General features: G+C 39.9%; 1 protein-coding gene across 2 annotated transcripts in view; it reads right to left on the bottom strand.

The window, feature by feature from the left end:
- Positions 1-19,883, bottom strand: part of LOC134660230 (translational regulator orb2) — a 109,650-nt gene that overhangs the window by 51,375 nt on the left and 38,392 nt on the right. The window contains exons 1-2 of one of the 2 annotated variants that reach the window (XM_063515972.1): positions 16,758-16,892; positions 8,993-9,092 (exon numbers count right to left, since the gene is read on the bottom strand). The exons of the other annotated variant lie outside the window; for it this stretch is intronic. Coding sequence (XP_063372042.1) covers positions 8,993-9,032 — 40 coding nt within the window. The 5' untranslated portion in view covers positions 9,033-9,092; positions 16,758-16,892. Of the gene's footprint in view, positions 1-8,992; positions 9,093-16,757; positions 16,893-19,883 lie in introns of those variants that run through there. 2 annotated transcript variants of the gene reach the window in all.

Below are 19,883 nucleotides of genomic sequence, written 5' to 3' on the forward strand. Positions count from 1 at the left end.
CGACAACCAATGTCCATTGTATTTGTTGGCGACGCACCTTTTTATACGTTTATTTTTATACTTTTATTGTAATTTGAATTTCTTTGTTTTTATATATTTTGATGTTCCTTTTGATACCATTTTTTGGCAGTGTACTCTTAGGTTTCATGAAATAAACATACTATCAGAACCAGTGCGCCTTTACCATTAACATTTTGGTCCATTCCTGGATTTAAAAGTGATAGTATATAGTGAATTAAGTATGAGTCAAAATTAAGAAATAAAAAAGCAGTATTAATTGTGGTAAATATGGTCGTCACACGATCGGTGAAAGCGGGTAAGAATGGTAACGAAGGTAAGACCGTTGCGGAGAGTGAGGCTGGGCCGTCGAACGTGCCCTCAGCCCCTCTTGTCGACCCGACAACCGCACCACCGGCGCCTTCACGATCCCGTCCCGTAAGTACGTCATCTCGCTCTTCGTCTACGGTAGTGGCCAGGCGATTAGCGGCTGAAGCGCAGCACGCGCGTCGCCTCGCCGAGCTAGAAGCGAAACAACTACGCCGCCGCCGTGAGGCCGCTGAAGCTGCAGAGTTAGATGCACGCCGGCTGGCTGATCTTGAAAAACTGACCGCAGAGCTAGAATTAAAAGCAGAGATCGCCGCCATCGACGCGAGTCACCATAGCTCTAGGAGCAGCCAAATTAATATAGACCAATGGCTCAGTAAGTCTGAAGCTGCTTTTAACCATGAGGAAACATTTACGAACAATGTTTTTTTCAGGGATCTGGAAGCTAAAGCCCCTCGCGCGCATGTCGTGTCCCCTGTGCGGACAGTGACTGTGCGCCGCGACTGTGGTGCCGCGATAACGGCGGCTCCTCTCGAACGCCGCGACTGTGGTGTCGCGATGTCAGCGGTCATTCCTGAACGTCGCGACTATGGTGCTGCGATGACTGCGGCCCATCCCGAGCGGCCCGAGAGAGAAGAAGTTCCACAGTTGGTTAAAAGTCTGGGTGTTTTAGTTGACAGTGTAAATAAAGGCATTGGCCACGCCATTAATCGTGTTCCTTTACCCCGTTTCGATGGCAAGTCGCATTTAGATTGGCTTGGCTTGAAAAAAGCCTTTGAAAACACACAAGGTTCCTACACAGCTGCGAATAATCTGGCAAGACTGAATACTGCGCTGACGGGCGCGGCGCGCGAGGCAGTCGCCGCGCTGCTTGTGTCTGCGCGCGAGCCCAGCGTCGTGGTGCGCGCGCTCGACGCGCGCTTCGGCCGCCCCGAGATGGTGGTGGCGCACGAAGTAGCTGCGGTGCGCGCATTGCCGCGCGTGAGCGCTGAAGGTAAGGATTTAGCTGTGTTTGCCAGTCGAGTTCGCAACTGTGTCGAAATAATACGTTTATTGGGTCATACGGAATATCTGGCCTCGCCTGAACTATTTCAGGCTTTAATTACTAAAATATCTCCGCTGTTGCGAGCTAAATGGCTAGACTATGCCGTTCGTTATGAGGCTGCCGGTCTGTCAAAGTTAGAAAATCTAGCTGATTTCCTCGCTAACGAAGTCGACCTGCAGTCTCGGTTCGGCATAATCCCTGAGCCGACTACTGCGTCACAAGCGGTAGATAGTAGGCGGGCCAGGGATAATGTGCACGTTGCCGCTGAAAATAATTCTGTGAATTCAAATTCAACATCGCGAAATAACGCTAAATTGAATTCATCGGCGACTGCACCTAAAATTAAATCATGCGTCGTGTGTGAAAAACCGCATGATTTAATTCAATGTGACAAATTTAAGTCGATGTCAATCGATGACAGATGGAGTTTGATCAAAAAGAAAAGAGTCTGTCATCGATGTCTCAAAATAGGTTGGCATAGGTTTAATTTTTGTAAGGCGAAGAAAGTTTGTGACATTGACGGATGTACGTTCCGTCACCACGTTTTACTGCACAACCCGAATTACGAGCGTTCCGCAGCTGCGCACGTTGAAGTAGATGATGATGAGCCGGTAGCGGGAACTTCTGGCACTACACCGCGAGCTCCTGCTGACCACGCCGCACCACCTACTGTCGTGAGCGACTCCGCTTCATACGATGTCGAATCAAAGGAGATTCTGACCCATACATCGACATCGGTTGCCTCGGGATCTCCAGCTCAGACGTTGCCTGAGTTTTGTTACGGCAACATACAGCCATCGATTATAGTCGGTCTCGATAACTGGGACCTCACTATTCCTAGGGCTATACGCGAGGGCACTAGGGCAGAACCAGTCGCGATTAAAACCGCGTTAGGTTGGGTCCTATTCGCCTTTGGTTGCAGTAAAACCGCTCCCGCCGAAACTGTCAACCACGCTATAGTGAGCGAGCCCGCGGTCGCGGATGTCGGCGATCGCGCAGTTTTAGAGCAGTTGATTCGCGAGCAGTATAGTTTAGACTCAATCGGCATTTCGAAACACGAAGCGCGCAGCGCTGACGATGATCGCGCTATTCAAATTCTCGAACGTACTGCGTGTCGCCTGCCTAACGGGCATTTTGAAGTCGGTTTACTTTGGAAGTCGGACAATTTATCTGTGCCAGATAGTCGCAAGCTTGCCTTATCTAGGTTTCTTAGTCTCGAGAAAAAGATGGCCCGTGATTTTCAGTATGCAGAGCGTTACCGTGAAAACATACACGACATGTTTCGGAAAGGTTATATGCTGAACTGTGCACGGAAGAGCCTAGCGCCAAGGCGCCCGTTTGGTTTTTACCACATTTCGGCGTAACCAATCCAAACAAACCGAACAAATTAAGAATTGTTCACGATGCTGCTGCTAAAAATCACGGTGTTTCGCTAAATTCACTTCTATTAACCGGTCCAGATTTGTTGCAGCCCCTGCTCGGAATCTTATTGCGGTTTAGAGAGGGAAAAATTGCCCTAACTGGTGATATTCGCGAGATGTTTCCTCAAGTCAAGATCCGAGCAGAGGATCGCGACGCTCAGAGGTTTTTGTGGCGCGACTCGCCTAAAGACCCTATCATGACATACCGTATGTCATCTATGATTTTCGGTGCCGCTTCCAGCCCTTTCACTGCCATTTACATAAAGAACAAAAACGCAGTGGAATGGCAGGAGCGCTTTCCAGACGCGGCTCGAGCCATCATAGTTGACCACTATATGGATGACTGTATAGTGAGCTTAGATTGTGTTGACGAGGCCGCAAAACTTGCCGCCGAGATCACCAACATCCATAAACATGCTGGCTTCGAGATGCGTTCTTGGACCTCAAACAATCCCTCTGCGCTGCGTCTACTGCCCAAAGAGAGCTTGGCTGAAGTCCCTGTAGCTAGAAATAACGTAGATGTTGATCTTGGACGCCTCACTGCTCCTGTACGTACACTGGGACTTATTTGGCAACCAGTTTCCGATAAAATAGGTTTTAATATCGGAATTAAAAGAGAACGCGCGCTGCCAAATAAGTTCACAAAGCGTGAGGTATTGGCTCACGTTATGCGGGTTTTCGACCCACTCGGTATCCTGGCGCCAGTAGTGATAACGGGTCGCATCATGTTCCAAAATGCGTGGCGTAAGGGTATCGATTGGGACGAGGAGCTGTCGCCAAGTGACAGTGCAGCATGGAGACTCTGGTTTGAGGATTTATTTGCAATTTCTGGTTTACAGATTCCACGCTGCTACTTACTTGGCGAATTAAAGATTGATAAGTGCGAGCTTCACTTGTTTTGTGACGCGAGCGAGTCGGCTTTCGCTGCGGTTGCATATTGGCGATTCGTCTTAGAAAATGGTGAAGTGAAGCTGGCGCTTATATGCAGCAAAGTCCGCGTAGCTCCTTTAAAACAAATCTCCATCAATCGCTTAGAGCTCCAAGGAGCGTTAATCGCAGCCCGTCTCGCTTCAACAATTTGCGAAGCACACAGATTCAAGCCTATAAATCGTGTATTCTGGTGCGATTCTATGACCGTTTTGGGGTGGCTACGAAGCGAGGCGCGCTTATTTAAACCATTTGTTTCTCACAGAGTAGCCGAGATTATGGAAATAACCGACGTAAAAGAATGGCGATGGGTGCCAAGTCAACTCAACGTTGCTGATGATGCTACCCGCATCAAGCGAGTGACGTTATCTCCAGAATCGCGATGGATTTCGGGTCCTGAATTTTTGCTCTCTACGGAGTGGCCCAGTGAGCCCAGTTCACCAGAATATCCAGGCATGGAAGAAGAGAGCAAACGTGCAGCGCGTCCTGATTTAGTTCATCTCATTAGTGACGTTGAAAAGCTCGAGCCAGTCTCAGCCGATCCTAAACGGTTCAGTTCTTGGGTGAGGCTGGTGCGCGCAACAGCCATAGCTCACAAGTATTTGACGTTACTTAGAATCCGTTGCCTAGCTAAAAGGGGTCTATGTGTAGACAATTTAGTCCGCTTAGAGGGGGGCTTGTGCAGTTTTGTGTTTCAGCCATCCAACCAATGGCAACAGTTCGCCGCCCCGCGCTCTGTGCGCGAATCTGCCGCGGGCCTGACCGCCGCAGATCTACGTCTAGCCGAACTTCACGTTCTACGCCAGTCCCAGTTGAACACATTTCCTGTCGAGATGGCCAGTCTAGATAGCCATCCCGCCCAGCTTTTGCCACGCACCAGCCGTTTATCCAAGCTATCAGTGACCATCGGAGACGACGAACTTATGCGTTTGTCTGGCCGAATAAGGGCAGCGTCGCAGGTACGGGACGAGATGAAAAACCCCATTGTGCTTGATGGCAAAGATCCAGCTGTGCGCCTGATTGTCGAGCACCACCATCGCAGGGCTGCCCACGGCAACACAGAGACCGTTGTGAATGAGCTACGACAAGATTATCACCTTTTGTCACTGAGAAGTACCGTCCGCAATATCACCCACAACTGCTTATTTTGCCGAATACGCCGGGCCAAACAGTTTCAACCCGTGACGGGAGACTTACCAGAAGCACGCCTTGGACACCACAAACGACCGTTTACATTCACAGGGCTGGATTACTTTGGTCCAGTACAAGTTTCCGTTGGCCGAAGACGCGAAAAGAGATACGTCGCCCTTTACACCTGCCTCGTAGTACGTGCAGTCCACTTAGAAATTGTAGACAGTCTGTCAACCGATTCTGCGATTATGAGCCTGCGCCGATTCATCGCTCGAAGAGGTACCCCATCAGAGCTGTGGTCAGACAATGGAACTGCATTCGTGGGTGCCAGCCGAGAGCTTCGACGTTTATACGACGACGCTACGTCCCAGTTCGCTGCTGCGCAGAGAATCAACTGGCGTTTCATCCCACCGGCGGCGCCGTTTATGGGTGGCTGCTGGGAGAGGCTTGTGAAGAGCGTGAAAACTGCACTCAAGGTGACTCTCACTGAACGAGCTCCAACTGACGAGGTGCTACGTACACTTTTGGCTGAGGCGGAGGCCTTGGTAAATTCCCGGCCACTTACTCACGTTTCCGTGGACCCTCTGAGTGAGGAATCTCTAACGCCCATGCATTTTCTGTTGGGTTCGTCTTCAGGTCGCCCAATTCCAGTCACTTCAGCAGAAACGGACCTCCTATCACGAAGCGGCTGGCGTAAGGCTGTCCGATTATCAGAGCATTTTTGGCGCCGCTGGGTAAAAGAATATCTCCCAACGTTAACACCCAGATTTGGTCGAGGCGAGGTCCCCCAACTAGCAGTCGGAGACTTGGTGCTTATTGCGGACGGCAACTCTTCGAGAGGTTCCTGACCCCGTGGGCGAATTACTGCTGTCTTCCCGGGTCCTGATGGCGTCGTGCGAGTTGCGGATGTGCACACCCTTGGAGGCCTTTTGCGGCGGCCCCTGAGGAAGCTCATTAAGCTCCCCCTTTAATAAAAAAGGGGGGAATGTTGGCGACGCACCTTTTTATACGTTTATTTTTATACTTTTATTGTAATTTGAATTTCTTTGTTTTTATATATTTTGATGTTCCTTTTGATACCATTTTTTGGCAGTGTACTCTTAGGTTTCATGAAATAAACATACTATCAGAACCAGTGCGCCTTTACCATTAACAGTATTAATAAGCTAGACCGCAGGCCGAGCTTGGCGCAGCGAGGCCAAAGGCTAAGCTGAAGGAGAGATTTGGTAGGCGAACCAAAAATTGAGGTAAAAAGTGAGGCTGAAGGTCGAGCTCAGCAATCGCCCGAAGCGTACTTAACCAGCGAGGTGAGCTGTCATGCGAGGCAAAAGGCTAAGCTTCTGAAATCAATGAATCAAAGCAGCGCTCTGATACGAACCAATCGTCAAACGTTACTCAACAATAATATATGTGTCATTACAAGAGTTACTCGGAGGGCCGAAGTTTCATTAGGGAGGTTTTTGGCCCTCGGGAGCCTGAGATTCGAGCTCGATTTACAGACTTTAAAAGCTATAAAATAACATAATTTACATAATCATTTGATGATTGTGTGTCTGAGAAACTGATATTGGACATTAGGTATAAGTAGGTAACATAAAAAAATATTTATGAATTTTGGCCATATGCCAAACTTGGCAAACACATTTTTTTTGGCGCGCGCGGGGCCGCCGGGGCCCCCTAGCCGAGGCGGGGCCCCCTAGCTGAGGCGGGGCCCATAGGCAGTTGCCTACTCTGCCTTAGGGTTAATCCGGCCCTGGGTACGAGTAACGCATTATGTGCGATTGCTAAGTCATTATATGTATTACAAATTAATGATATCTTATTGATACGGTTTTAACACCCCCTGGCACTAATTAAAATAACCGACTTGGTTTCACATTACATCTCAAAACTTTTTTGTAGTAAAAGCGTTGCGAGACTTGCACCTTTTTACATGTAATGTTTTTGATGGGATCTCATCTCTTTTTGTAGGCAGTCCTTCTTTTCGGGTACTCATACCCATACTATGTATACACATATCATAACTAAACATATCTTCATTCATACTCATATCGTACATCGTAGTGTACCTTTACTTTACCTACTATTTGTAGGAACTGCAACAGTAACTTTGTAATATAATACATTTATATGGGATTACAAACTTACTTATGCAGTTCTTAGATCTTTAAAACGTGACTGATATTGCAATATTTTTAGGTTTACCCTTTATGTGGCCATTAAACAGAATACCTCCGCTAAACGTATGTATCGTGTTACCGGGCATCGGTAACATAGTGAGGTGAGTTTTCACTTCTATCGGCACTCCCGGACTGCAATCCGTTGTTTTGTTTTATAAATTTATACTTTTTAAAATTTAACTTATTATTTGCAATAGTTCCCTGCACTTTGTGTCAAAATATTTTCAAGAGAGGAAAATGAGGACTAAATTTGTATGGAAAGGCGATTTGGCACGGTCGTCCACTTTCATCATAAGCTATATTATAAAACTGGGGAACACAATAGGAAAGTTTCCCTAATTTATGTCCAAAGTTTCCAAAATGGCTAACTGGGTCAAACGCCGATTGAAAAACGTAAAATATCCCTCTTGGGACGCTGTTTAACCTCGTTTGACAGTTCTTCATGACATAACATGAGGGTCATACACCATACACATTTTTATCTTATCTTATTTATTAATTTATTATCTAATACCTTTAAACGAGCAATTCTTTTTATACCTTTACACGAGCAATTCTTGTATATAATATATTTATAATCTCTGAAACCGCTCTAACGATTTCGATGAAACTTACTATATGGGGGTTTTCGGGGGCGAAAAATCGATCTAGCTAGGTCTTATCTCTGGGAAAACGCGCATTTTTGAGTTTTTATACTTTTTATGTTTTCCGTGCAAAGCTCGGTCTCTCAGATATTAGCATACTATCAGGCGTGTCTCACTCCACGATTTCGTCGCTTTGCTACAGGTAGTTAATAGTACATCCGTTCGGCCCCAATTTTGGGGAAAGCCATAGGCCGCGCGTGGCGCTGTCGCCACCTAGCGGCCATATCTGTGCTGATCGTAACAGACGCGTTTTGTTAGAGAGTGAGTCTTCTGTACTTAGTAGGTACCTACTATTATTTATTCTGTGATACTATACTCGATCGCGTCTTTCCTGTAGACATCGCAAAGTTAAGGGATTCTAAACTACAGCAAATTTTTACGTTGCACTGCACCTCTCGATCCTGCCTACGAAGCTGTAGGTCCTGGGTTCGAATCTCGGTTTGGAAATTTGCATGTTTATTGCAAACTTTTATTGAGTCACTAACTAAAGGTTCCAAATTCATAAACAAGACATCTAGTTTTCAGGATAGGGATAGCTAGGTAATTAATTACAATTTTCAACATGACACGACGGGCCAGGCCTCTCAAAATAGGTCAGGATAGCCTACGCATTAACAATTCGAAGTTTTCAGGGCATATCCAGGGCGGTTAGGTCAGCCTGTCATATGTAGGTCGCCCAGGGCGCTCCAGATACCGCCGCCATATTGGTTACCATGGCTACGCGCATGCGTACCACGCACTGCGTCGCCCGGCTCGCGGTTTTCAAAATGGCGGAACTTGATTGTAGGTTATTGGAAATTAGACCTTGAAAGTGGGAGGTAAGGTTTGTTTTTAAGAAATGGGAAAAGGACTTGTGTTCTTTTTAAGCGCGAATGTAGTTGGAGTGTTCTGAATAAGAACTTAATTTTGTTAAAACATAGTTCGTTTTGGATTTAGGTTGTTAAAAAGCCTGAATGAACAGATTAGTTTTACAGTTTTTATTTTGGATTTTTAGAAAAAACGCAAGATTTAGGAAAAAAGTTAAAAATAATTGGGAAAAATAGGAAGTTCATTCATACATAGAGTCGGCAGTCTAGCCAATTTAACTCTGCATAGCGTTTGCAATTTAATGTCAAATTTCTAGGAAAATATGAGGTTTAAATTGACAATACCCCACTTTGTTCTATTCAAGTCGCTGCAACTGCAAAGTTAGCTTATACATTAGACGAACTTTACACATAGGTGATAGATACATGTTAAATAAGTTGTGTAACTCTTGTGTAAGTATGTAACTCAAAAACTAGCATTTAACTAAGTAAAATAAAAAAATACAAATCTTACCGTAATACGCCATGTTGCTCACCAAATGTTGGTTGATCATTTTACACAAAAACAAAACGCCACAATCTGATTCAGTATAACATGATTTTCACTTATCACACTGAAATATAACACTAATTGAGAAAAGTGGAAATATTTCTAACATTGAGACTTTTTTTAGCACTTTAGTTAGGATAATAAAAAAATCTTATTTACATAAAATGTAATTGCTTTGATATTTATAGCCGCAACATCATTATTCTGTATTTCTCTAAGATTGCCACGAAGTAGAATTTCTGTATTTCTTGAAATAAATATATTTAGAATTTTTTGAAGTTACTAATCTTGTAATTAGCCATTTCTACATATTTAAAGTTAATTCCCCAACTTTTGATAGATGTGAATTTTTATATTATTTCTACTCAGAATCAAGAGCTCTTTCCATCTTACCCACCACTTTCCCCACTTATTTTGGTAAATTTGGTTACGTTTTCAATACCTACACTTTATATTGCCGTAAAAAAAACACAAAACAAGTAGGTACTTATGAAATTTTGGGGACTCTTTTATTCTCGTATTGGGATTGAAAAAGCTCGTGATTTTGAGTGGAAATAATATGGAAATTCCAAAATATTAAACGCAAGTTACTGGTACATAAAATTAAATACCTACCTACTTGTAATTTTTTTTTAAATATTAAATGAACACGACAGATCCGTACTCTGCTATTAAGAAAACTGCATGGTCGATGGAAAAAGTATTCCGTAAAATTGGTTCCGAAATGATCACGTAACACAAAATTAATAAGAAAAACTTGTGAAAGGTTTACTATCTATTTTATCTTGAAATGCCAAATTTTGGTAGTTATTTACGTCCATACATGGTATGGTACAGTCACGGACTTTATTTGTTGAGCAATTTAGGGTTTACTTTAGGGTACATTGGACATTTCATACCGTCAGTATTGAAAACCAAATTAGATTGAACGGTCGGAAACAAAATATAATCCAATTCAATTATATCATATTCAATTCAATTATTTTCATACAATTTTCGTCGGGTAGTTGCACAAATCTCTGTTTTGACATTTTGCTGGGACATCGTTAGCCGTGACCACGACCAGTGAAACCTGTGTCGTTAATACGTCGGTAAATAAAGGTAATAATGGTTATTTACGAAGTGCCGAAAAGAGGTAATTCGAAACGAGTGGAGATAAATGAAAACACGACCGAAGGGAGTGTTTATAAATTGACACAAGTTGCGAATTACCTATTCGCACGTGTATCGTACAACGTTTTACAGTACATAGGCACTTAAAACTTTCCACATACGCACGGAAAGTGCTCTTTCCCGCACTAGTTCGGGGAAAGTAGCACCATATGTACTGTAAAATAAATTTTGCGATAGACCCGTCTAATATATAAATGTGAGTTAATAAATTATAATCCGACTCACTCTTGGCAGCGAATGATCACAATATGTCACACAATCACGTATAGATAACGCTTTATCTTATCTTACTTATCAAATCGGACACACTGTATTGCCGTAAGATAACCGATGTGGGAAATCAGCCGAGTCAGATGTGAAGTAATAATTTATAAGTTTTTGGTAATTCTCTTAACAGTCACACGAACCGACAAAAAGGCGCTCTCATGCAATCGAGTTGGAGTTGCAGGCGTCCATAGGCTACGGTGACTGCTTACCATCAGGCGGCCCGTATGCTTGTTTGCCACCGATGTGGTATTTAAAAAAATCGAAGTTACACTCTCATTTATTGTATGGTGGCGTCTCATATATGTATTAAAAACTAGCGACCCGCCCCGGCTTCGCACGGGTTAACAAATTATACATAAACCGTCCTCTTGAATCACTCTGTCTATTAAAAAAAACCGTATCAAAATCCGTTTCGTACTTTTAAAGATCTAAGCATATATACAGACAGACAGACAGCGGGAAGCGACTTTGTTTTATACTATGCAGTGATAGTGATGCCATCGATACCTACATTGTAATAAGATATAACAAAAACTTGTAATGCTGACTGTACAAAGTTTACCTTGAACTTGACCTGAATGCGGTACATTTGTAAACTGATCTTGCATTTATTTTGCGCGCAGTGCACTTGCGATCACTATAGGTAACACAATTTGCAGTTTAGGAGGATATGATGTACATATAAATAATATCTTAAATGTTAATTGTTTTGTTTCTGATAACATGCTAATTTAATTGTTAGAATTTATTAATATATACCATAGTAACCATAGTTCTTAAGTTTTATAACATTTGTACGCCAATAGGCAAAACACAGAGCTCTGTAATCACCTATTTTTACTTAAGACCTGTATCACCTGTGTTCTACAAATAAAATTTACTTTACTTTACTTTACTTTACTTCACGTTTAATATGATTTCCTCATAGAAAAAATGCTCTATCAGTCGATCTATATGTGAATCTTTTATTGACTCTACCTTCCACTATTTTCCTTACTTTATAAAGATCTAGGGGTATAGCCAAGATGGCAATCGTTAATGCAAAACTCCAATGGAAACTTAAATAATGTATGGAAATAGTCACGTGACTTTTCATGGCATCTGTCATCCCGAAACATTTTTTCCTTTCGTTTTGCGTTTGTCATCTTGGGTAGCCCCCCTGCCCTGGTATGTAGGCCTACATTCTATTCAGTTGGTATTTATGTCAATTCAATATGCAGATACCCATATTACAAGCAAAAACACTAGAAAAACACACTTCTCAATGCTAATACGTTATAGTATTCAAATACATACTAAACTATGAAAGAGCGTGGGACAAATTTACATAAGCTACTCCTCAAGCCATTATGCACTCTAGTGATATGATAATAAGGATGACGGCGGTCGCACGAAAACAGAGGTAATTGTGGTAATGGACAGGTTAGCCATTTTCTGGAAATTACAATAGGCTAGTGATGTGAGCGTGGTAATATCGATATCGATGTTTTGTACTTAATGTTCTGTAAGTAAAACCTAAAAAATGTGTCCAATAGTGTATTGTTTGACATTGACAAAGAATATAAGTACATACTCATTAAAATCAAAGTTAAGAATAATATACTTAAAAGGTTTGCTTGATTGGCCGAATTGTTGTGTTTTAGTTTCGATTTATTTTCCTGGTTTTAAATCCAGGTAATTTTCCTCATTTCTCTTAATTACATGTATTACCTACCTACTATATTACACGAGCTAATTGTTTTAGTTACATACACACTGTTAAGCCAGCTATATAAGCCAGCAATTAATACAAATCCCTATAAAGCATTTCACCAGAAAATGTCACAACTTCACACTAAATGTCTGTCATTTACGCCCTTCTTGTCTTTGGCTCTTTCATCCCTTAATCCAGCGAAGATTACGGACCAACTATAACGTAATTTTAACTTTAAACATAACGAGCTAAGGTTCAGAATGGCAGAAATTTCCATTGTGTAGACATTTCTATTGATATTGTCGTGAAAGTTTCTAGGTTACGTTGAATTTTGGACTTGGATTTGCAACGAAAATAGGTTAATTATACAATGAAATTTCGTAGGAGTTCGGAGTTTCGGCTCCAGCGTCTCATAGTAAGATATTATTTTACAGTTACTTAGTCAAAGCTGAATGAGCTTGTCGTTTGTAATTATTAATTAATCTAAGTACCCCGTGGATTCGTTATCGAATTTTGGATTCGGATCGTAGTCCGAATCCGTTTATCAATTTTGAGCCGTTTATCAATTTTGGGTTTAAATTATGGGTAAATTTGGGTATCGTAATAGGTACAGGGTGGCAGTGGCCAGGATTGAAATTTATAAGCTAACTCTGTTCAGGTTTTGCACTGTCAGATTGTGGAAGTGCCACAATAAAATATGATGTATATAATGACTGTTTTACATAAAAGGCTGTAGCTTTAGGTTATCACTTTAAAGGCTGTATCAACTGACCTCGGCTGGAAGGAGCTTGAGGAGGGGTAGAATCGTGACTAATGAAAATCTCTTCTTAATGAGAGCCTTATGTTCCTAATGAGGGATGTAATGACTTTATGACATCATCACCATGGATCTAAAATATAATAATATGAGAAGCTTGTGAAGTAAGCGGCGCTCTGATTTGTGCTTTCGTAAGTGAATATGTATTATATGTCTAACGAAATGTATGTATATGTATCGCTTCATATAAAAGGGAATCCCTTTTCGACGACAATCGTCGATGACATAGCGAAACGCCGGGTTTGTAAACGATGAACACCGTAATATAGTAATGATTGACGAGCGTTTAACACTTTAACCTCCAGCGACCCGCCTTACAAGGAAAAATAGCAATCGAATTTGAATCAATGGTATTAGAAAATAGAGTTGAATTTGTTTTGTTTTTAAAATCGAACGATACGAAACAAACGCAACTCTGTTCCATTTAAATAAGATTTAAATTTCATTGGAGGTGATTTGTACTAGTATTAGGACATGGAACCCCAAGTTAAGGTTAAGGTTACTTTTTATGACACTAAGTGTAAGGCCTGAGTGGACGCTCGAAGCGGAGCGTTCGGCGGGGCGTGCAGCGTGTCGAGCTCCCAAGAGATTTGAGCAGCGTTCACTAAGGCCGCTCCTATACGCTTGCATTTGTTTAACATGCACGCCGCACGCCCCGCCCCGCTGCACACGCCCAACTCTAGCGTCAACACTAACCGTTTCCTGTAAGGGATGTCATGAAACATACGTTCTAGTATGTATATTCTATTCCAGAATGTTAACAATATGGGATCTTGACATGTTATACAAATAAATAGAGATGCAGAGTCGTTAATATAATTTCTGTATAAACCTTCTCTAAACAATATTAATTATATAAACAATTTTGTTTACAGGATAAATGGTAGTGAGACTAGTGAGTGATTCTGACTCAGTGAAGACGTATACGAAAAGTATTATATGTACATTAGGTCCCTACTCATATTTAAATACCTAATTTAAAAACAGTTGTATTTGGATATACTCCGAAGCCCAAAATTGCTTTATCTCGGATATGAGCGCTTTTTCGGTTGCATTGTAAGTTATATATATATACCTAAGGAAATTTACAAGGAAATTAGGTAGGCACATAAAAACATTAAAAAAGACGCATCTGCATACATGTGATGTGTTAAGTATATTTACTTACAAATGTATTTGTGTAATGGCTAGAATTATGCGCAGATATGTCTGTCAGGAGTCTGGCTGCAGACACATCCGTACCTATCATACATCATACAATTGTGTGCCAGACAAATCTGCCAGACAGATCTGGACGAAACATATGTACACATCTCCCTAGCTATCATTGACACCCCTAGATAAGATGACCTATAAATCGATAGTTGCCCAACTGACGTGTCATAGGTGACTAATTATCGATGTCGAGCGACCTCGCGCATCTCTAGCGTGGCGCAACGCAAGGTCGCGCGCAATTGTCACCGGGGCCGCGCGCGCGCAGCCTAACTCAGAACTAGAATGGCGTACGTGTAAAGGGGATTGTGGGCGGATTAGACGTTATAGTTGCAACAGTTTTTGGCCATTTTAGTGCGTCAAGTGCGATTTGTGTGAAAAAAATATTTGAAAATTTAGATCTTTAGCTTAACTCAGGTTTAGGATGAATTGAGGATTAGATAATATATAAAAGTAACAGAATATACTATTTTGCGTATTTGTTTCATAGCCATAGGCAGCCACAGCCACCAGCTTTTATGAATAAATATGTAGGTACTAATAATTCAAAGTAAGATATTGTATATTCATCAAAATGGGTATAGCGGTTTTCGAGAAGCTATTCACAAATGTACCAATTGACATATGAATAGAAATATTGCCCCTTCATTAGTACAGGATACGTAAATATATGCTATTATGAAAACTAACATAGGTACCTACTCGTACCTACATAAATTATAACGTAAGTAGTGAAGCTTCCTGGCAGCTCTTAAATTAGATAAACTGTTTGCAGCTAACACATCAGTCTTTAAAACAATGACATAAGGTTGCGTTTCGCCTGGCCAGTTCAAATGTTTATCAGCCTATAATTTTAGTGTATGGTAGTTTTGTCACAGCAGTGACAAATACGTAGCACTTGCCCAACAGCATTTGGCCTATTTGTTCAGCCAACACTCATACAAGCCATACAAACGAAATACAAACACAAATATTCATATTGTATGAGGTAGCCGCAGTACCCGATTAGCAGGAGAACGTTTTCAAACATTTTTGTACAAAAATTGTTTTTGAAAGTGATTTTTAGATTGTTCTTATTCTTACTTTGAAATTGTATTATTGTCAATATCTTACAACTAACAATTTTTGAAGTGAAAACTTCTTTAGCGGCGCTGTGCACTTTTTGTGATGGGGAAAAAAATGTTAAACTCGTAACAGGTGTCACGTGACCGTAAGACGTAAGACGGACACGTGACCTGATAAAAAAACTGTTACTTCAATGTCATTGAGTTTTTCTTTATTGATTTAAATGCCATTTAGTGAGTTTCGCTCTAACTGGTATTAATATAACTCCAGTACTAACAGTGATGTGCTTAGGGGTTTCAAGTAATGCGACGAAATAACGCTAGATGGCGTTAACCTCAATTATACATAGTGCATTTTGCACTAGTCATTGAGTTTTCACTTCTGCCGGCACTCCCTGAGTGCAACCCGTTGTTTTTTTTATAATGACCGTTGCGGATCACCGCTTGATTTAGTGCATCTAATTCTTAATTTTTTGCTTGTTTACCTATGTGTGCGTGACGAATTAGTACCTAATTACGAACCGATGCAGTAAATTTTTCTGTTTTTTTTTCTCAAAACTTAATCAAAAATATTCGAGTTTCGGATTTTGAAACATCGGTAGACTTACACAAATATTACACTGAATAAATAATATCATTTTGTTTATAGTGTGTCAAAGGACTCTCATTTCAAACATAGACAGAGAGAATCATACCATCTTTGTCTTACTCTAGTACTAGCACCCAAAATAAAAAGATGAGTATCTGACAAATTGGTTTGACCAACTATAATTGTTTAATACAAAACATAGAGTGTAAGCTTAGTTTAAGTATTTTTTTTAAATATAGCAACATATTTTGCAGTAGCCTTATATTATGGTCATGAAAAAAAAAATAGCCTGACATTGGCATGTGGCAACTATCTCTCTTCTTTCTCGATCCGAACCAACGACACGTCCCGCAAACACATTTGTAATTTTATCACTACATAGTATAAAACAAAGTCGCTTCCCTGTCTGTCTGTCTGTATGTATCTTTAAAACTTCGCAACGGATTTTGATGCGGTTTGTTTTATAGATAGAGTGATTCAAGAGGAAGGTTTATGTATAATTTGATAACCCGTGCGAAGCCGGGGCGGGTCGCTAGTTTAATACATACTTCAATAAAAGTGCATTTAAACTTAAAAGCGGTCCTTCGAGCCGGATTGCAGAATAATTTAAATTTTATTGAACCTATTAGAAGTAATTTCGCAAAAGATATTTTTTTAAATATTTATATAAGGCATTGCTTGTTTGCTTAAGTATATGTATTATAGGTAATCGATAAAATACTTGCGCTTAATTTTATCGATAACAAAATGGGTACATAATCGACAACCCTATTTATTTAATTCCAACCTGGGCATCACTCCGAGGCCATAGGTAATGCAGCTATCAATCTTTTTATCTTTATCTCCCACGATATAAACAAATCTCTGAACTAATTAAAATCATAATTACATAAATTACCCGATATTTAAATTACCATAAAAACGCCTAAAAATATTTCCACTTTTCACAAAACGCACTGCACTCCAAATCACAAGAAAAACGCTTCTAATTTAGAAGAAAAATAAAAAAATTACGCATGCGCCGCGCACGCCCGCGATTTTCCAACTGACAGCGGCGCTCGGACAAACTTAGAGCACATTATTCGGATAAATTCAAAAGGACAAACTTCAAAACTAAACGTGTGACGCGTTCGACATTTGAATTTAGTAGTTTTATTTCGAAGATTTTATACTGGAAAATTAAATATGTCGCTGTCAGTTTTAGCGTTGTATTTATTTAGGTCATTTTAAAGTTAGCAAGGTTATATGAAAAGTTATAGAGTCACGAGTTAGATGTATTTTGGGGACTGTTTTAGACGAGGGTTATTTTCAGTTGGTCTAGCAGCCAAACTGAAAATGTCATGAGTTGTTTTGCATTGGTTAGAATGTTTGTTGTTGTTTTAACTGTTTTTATTTATCGTTGTGCTTTAGGCTGAATATACAGGATGATTTTTGAGTTGGGATCAAAACCATATTTTTAGATAAATCTTCCTAAGCTAACACGACGGAGCACTGGTTCCAACAATGAATCGTTTCTTAATAAATGCATAAAAGACTTATGATTATAATTTAAAACGCAGACGAAGTTGCGGGCAGGACATATGTACACTTTCTGTAAAATATGTACACTAATGAGGAGTGTCTTTTCAAAAGGGTTTATTTTTTCTGGGAATCTATTTCTAAATTGGACCTTAAGTTTTCTTGAGCAAGGTTCTCTCTAGAAGTACCGCTAAGAAAAAAATAAACCCTTTTGAAAAGACACTCCTCACTTTATTACACGTAAATCAAAATTTCGTTATACCTATGGCTCTCTATCGCTCGAATATGCAAGAGCGGTAGAGACGCAGATAACGAAATTTAGATTTTCGCTTTTTGCGATAGGACCTCTTAAATATCTAACAGTATTAGATTTATTAAATGTGTAGATATAATAGATAGATGGGCTCATTCAGGGGCTATTATTTTAGGGCTACACTCGGGCCGCATATTAAATAGTCTGTTATTAATGAGGTACCTACCTCATAGACTTTATATACCTATATAAAGACTAACAGCGCCTAGAGGCCTGGCTCCCAATTACAGTCGAGTTTATAAATATGTATACATTTCTTTGCCATCCATTGCAATACAGTGAAAAACGGGTTTTCAGGCAAAAGGAACTACCCATACCCAGGAAGGTTGTCTGTAAGGGTGATTTCTATTTTTTTATTATCTATAATTTTAATTTAACTCTTGTGATTCATATTATATTAATACCACTACCCTGAAATAGATTATTGTAATCATTGATAAAAGTAGGTGAAATTATTATAATATTTGTATAAGATGGCTGAATATAAATATAGTTTGTCAAAGGACTGTCTCATGTAATCATACTATCTTTGTCTATTACATTAGTACTAGCAGCCAAAAGAAAAGGATGAGTTTTTTTTGTTCTTATTTACTGACTGACTGAATTTGGTTTAACCAATTATATGTAATGTAATAGTAACTTTAACCCTTCTTGGCTTCGAAAGGGTTAGAAATTATTAAAATATATTTGCTAGATTTGTGTTTTAATATATATACTAAGTTAAATAAATAATACAGAGTATAAAAAACGATTAAGCGTCCTTCGTATATTTCATTTATTAAAAACATTTGGCGTGTTATCTAAACGAGCAATATAATTAACATTTGAAATAATCGCATGACCGATAACGCTACACATGGCCAAATCACGAATGTTATCTGTGTAAATAAACAACGTTTTTGTGATTTAATTATTGATAACATTATAAATTATTTGTTTACGACTTTATACCGAGATAGAAACTTTTAGAACGCTTAAAACCCAATATATACAGGTTGTTTTAGATGATGGAACCGAAATAATCGGACGTACTGTAAAATGTGCCTACTTTACTCCAAAATTCGAAAGTTATTTAAATTTTAAAATTATACATTGTGGTAGGTATGTTGATATATATATATATATATACCGATTTAAAATAAACCACTATCTACTATCATGAGTATCATATTGCAACACTTAAATGAGGTTGTGATACTTGTGACATAGTTGTCATTTATAAAAACTGTTGAAGCACAAGTTTCGGTTGTCACCCGACGAATCACCCTATTTTATTCTGTTGTCAATCGGTTGGAAAAATTGAGGCAGTCGAACTGTCATTAATTTAATTATCTAGGATACAAAAGTTTAGTTCCCACACACTTCGCGCAGCCAATAAGGCATCATCATTGAACTGCTCATAAAATCGTTGCGCACGAGTCATTTTTTAGTCGTAATTACAAAACAAAGCGCAAGGCCGCTTGCGCAAGCGACGCGAGCGCACGTATCACCGGCAGGCTCCTTTTTTGAAGTCGCTAAAACAGTAGCTGGATTTTTATATTTTTAACCCTTTATATGGCACACTTAGATAGGTATCATGCGGCAAGAATTACCACCCTATCAAACCCAAACTTCATCGTTCACAAGCATTCAAGAATACTAGCTGTTCATATACATTCCCACCAAATAATTTTATATTTTATCTCAACCTGCTACCTATTTCACAAAATATTTTGGTAACTAGTGTTACCTGACCTTGCGTCTTATACCAACTATGCTTTATCATAGCTCAAACTTATAATGGACTTCCTAATGCTCTAGGTATGCGTTGTGAAAAGCCCTGTCCTTAGATTCACCAACTTATTCATGCGGGTGGAGAAAATTGTAACTAATCAAATTATGTACAAACTTAACGCTAATGTTTGACAGTGGCGCCACTCTTAATAGCATTGGTAACTTTGTTGTAACTGCTAAAAAGGAAGTAGCGACCAATATATTAACAATTCTATGATAGTTTGGATCGTGAAATCTTGCTAGAAAAAATGGACCGTGTAAAGATGACGTAAGGTCAGTTTTTCAGTGTCAGATAAATAAAAAATGTGGACTTGTACCTATGTTTGTTGGGTAATGTTAAATTCAATTGTTATTATGTGTATTTTTCCAAATATTTCAAGTTAACCTGATAATCAATATGACAAACAGTGTGTCAGTACAGTGACCATGTAATTGT

The sequence above is a fragment of the Cydia amplana genome, chromosome 26 (genome assembly GCF_948474715.1).
Source record: "Cydia amplana chromosome 26, ilCydAmpl1.1, whole genome shotgun sequence".
NCBI lineage: Eukaryota > Metazoa > Arthropoda > Insecta > Lepidoptera > Tortricidae > Cydia > Cydia amplana.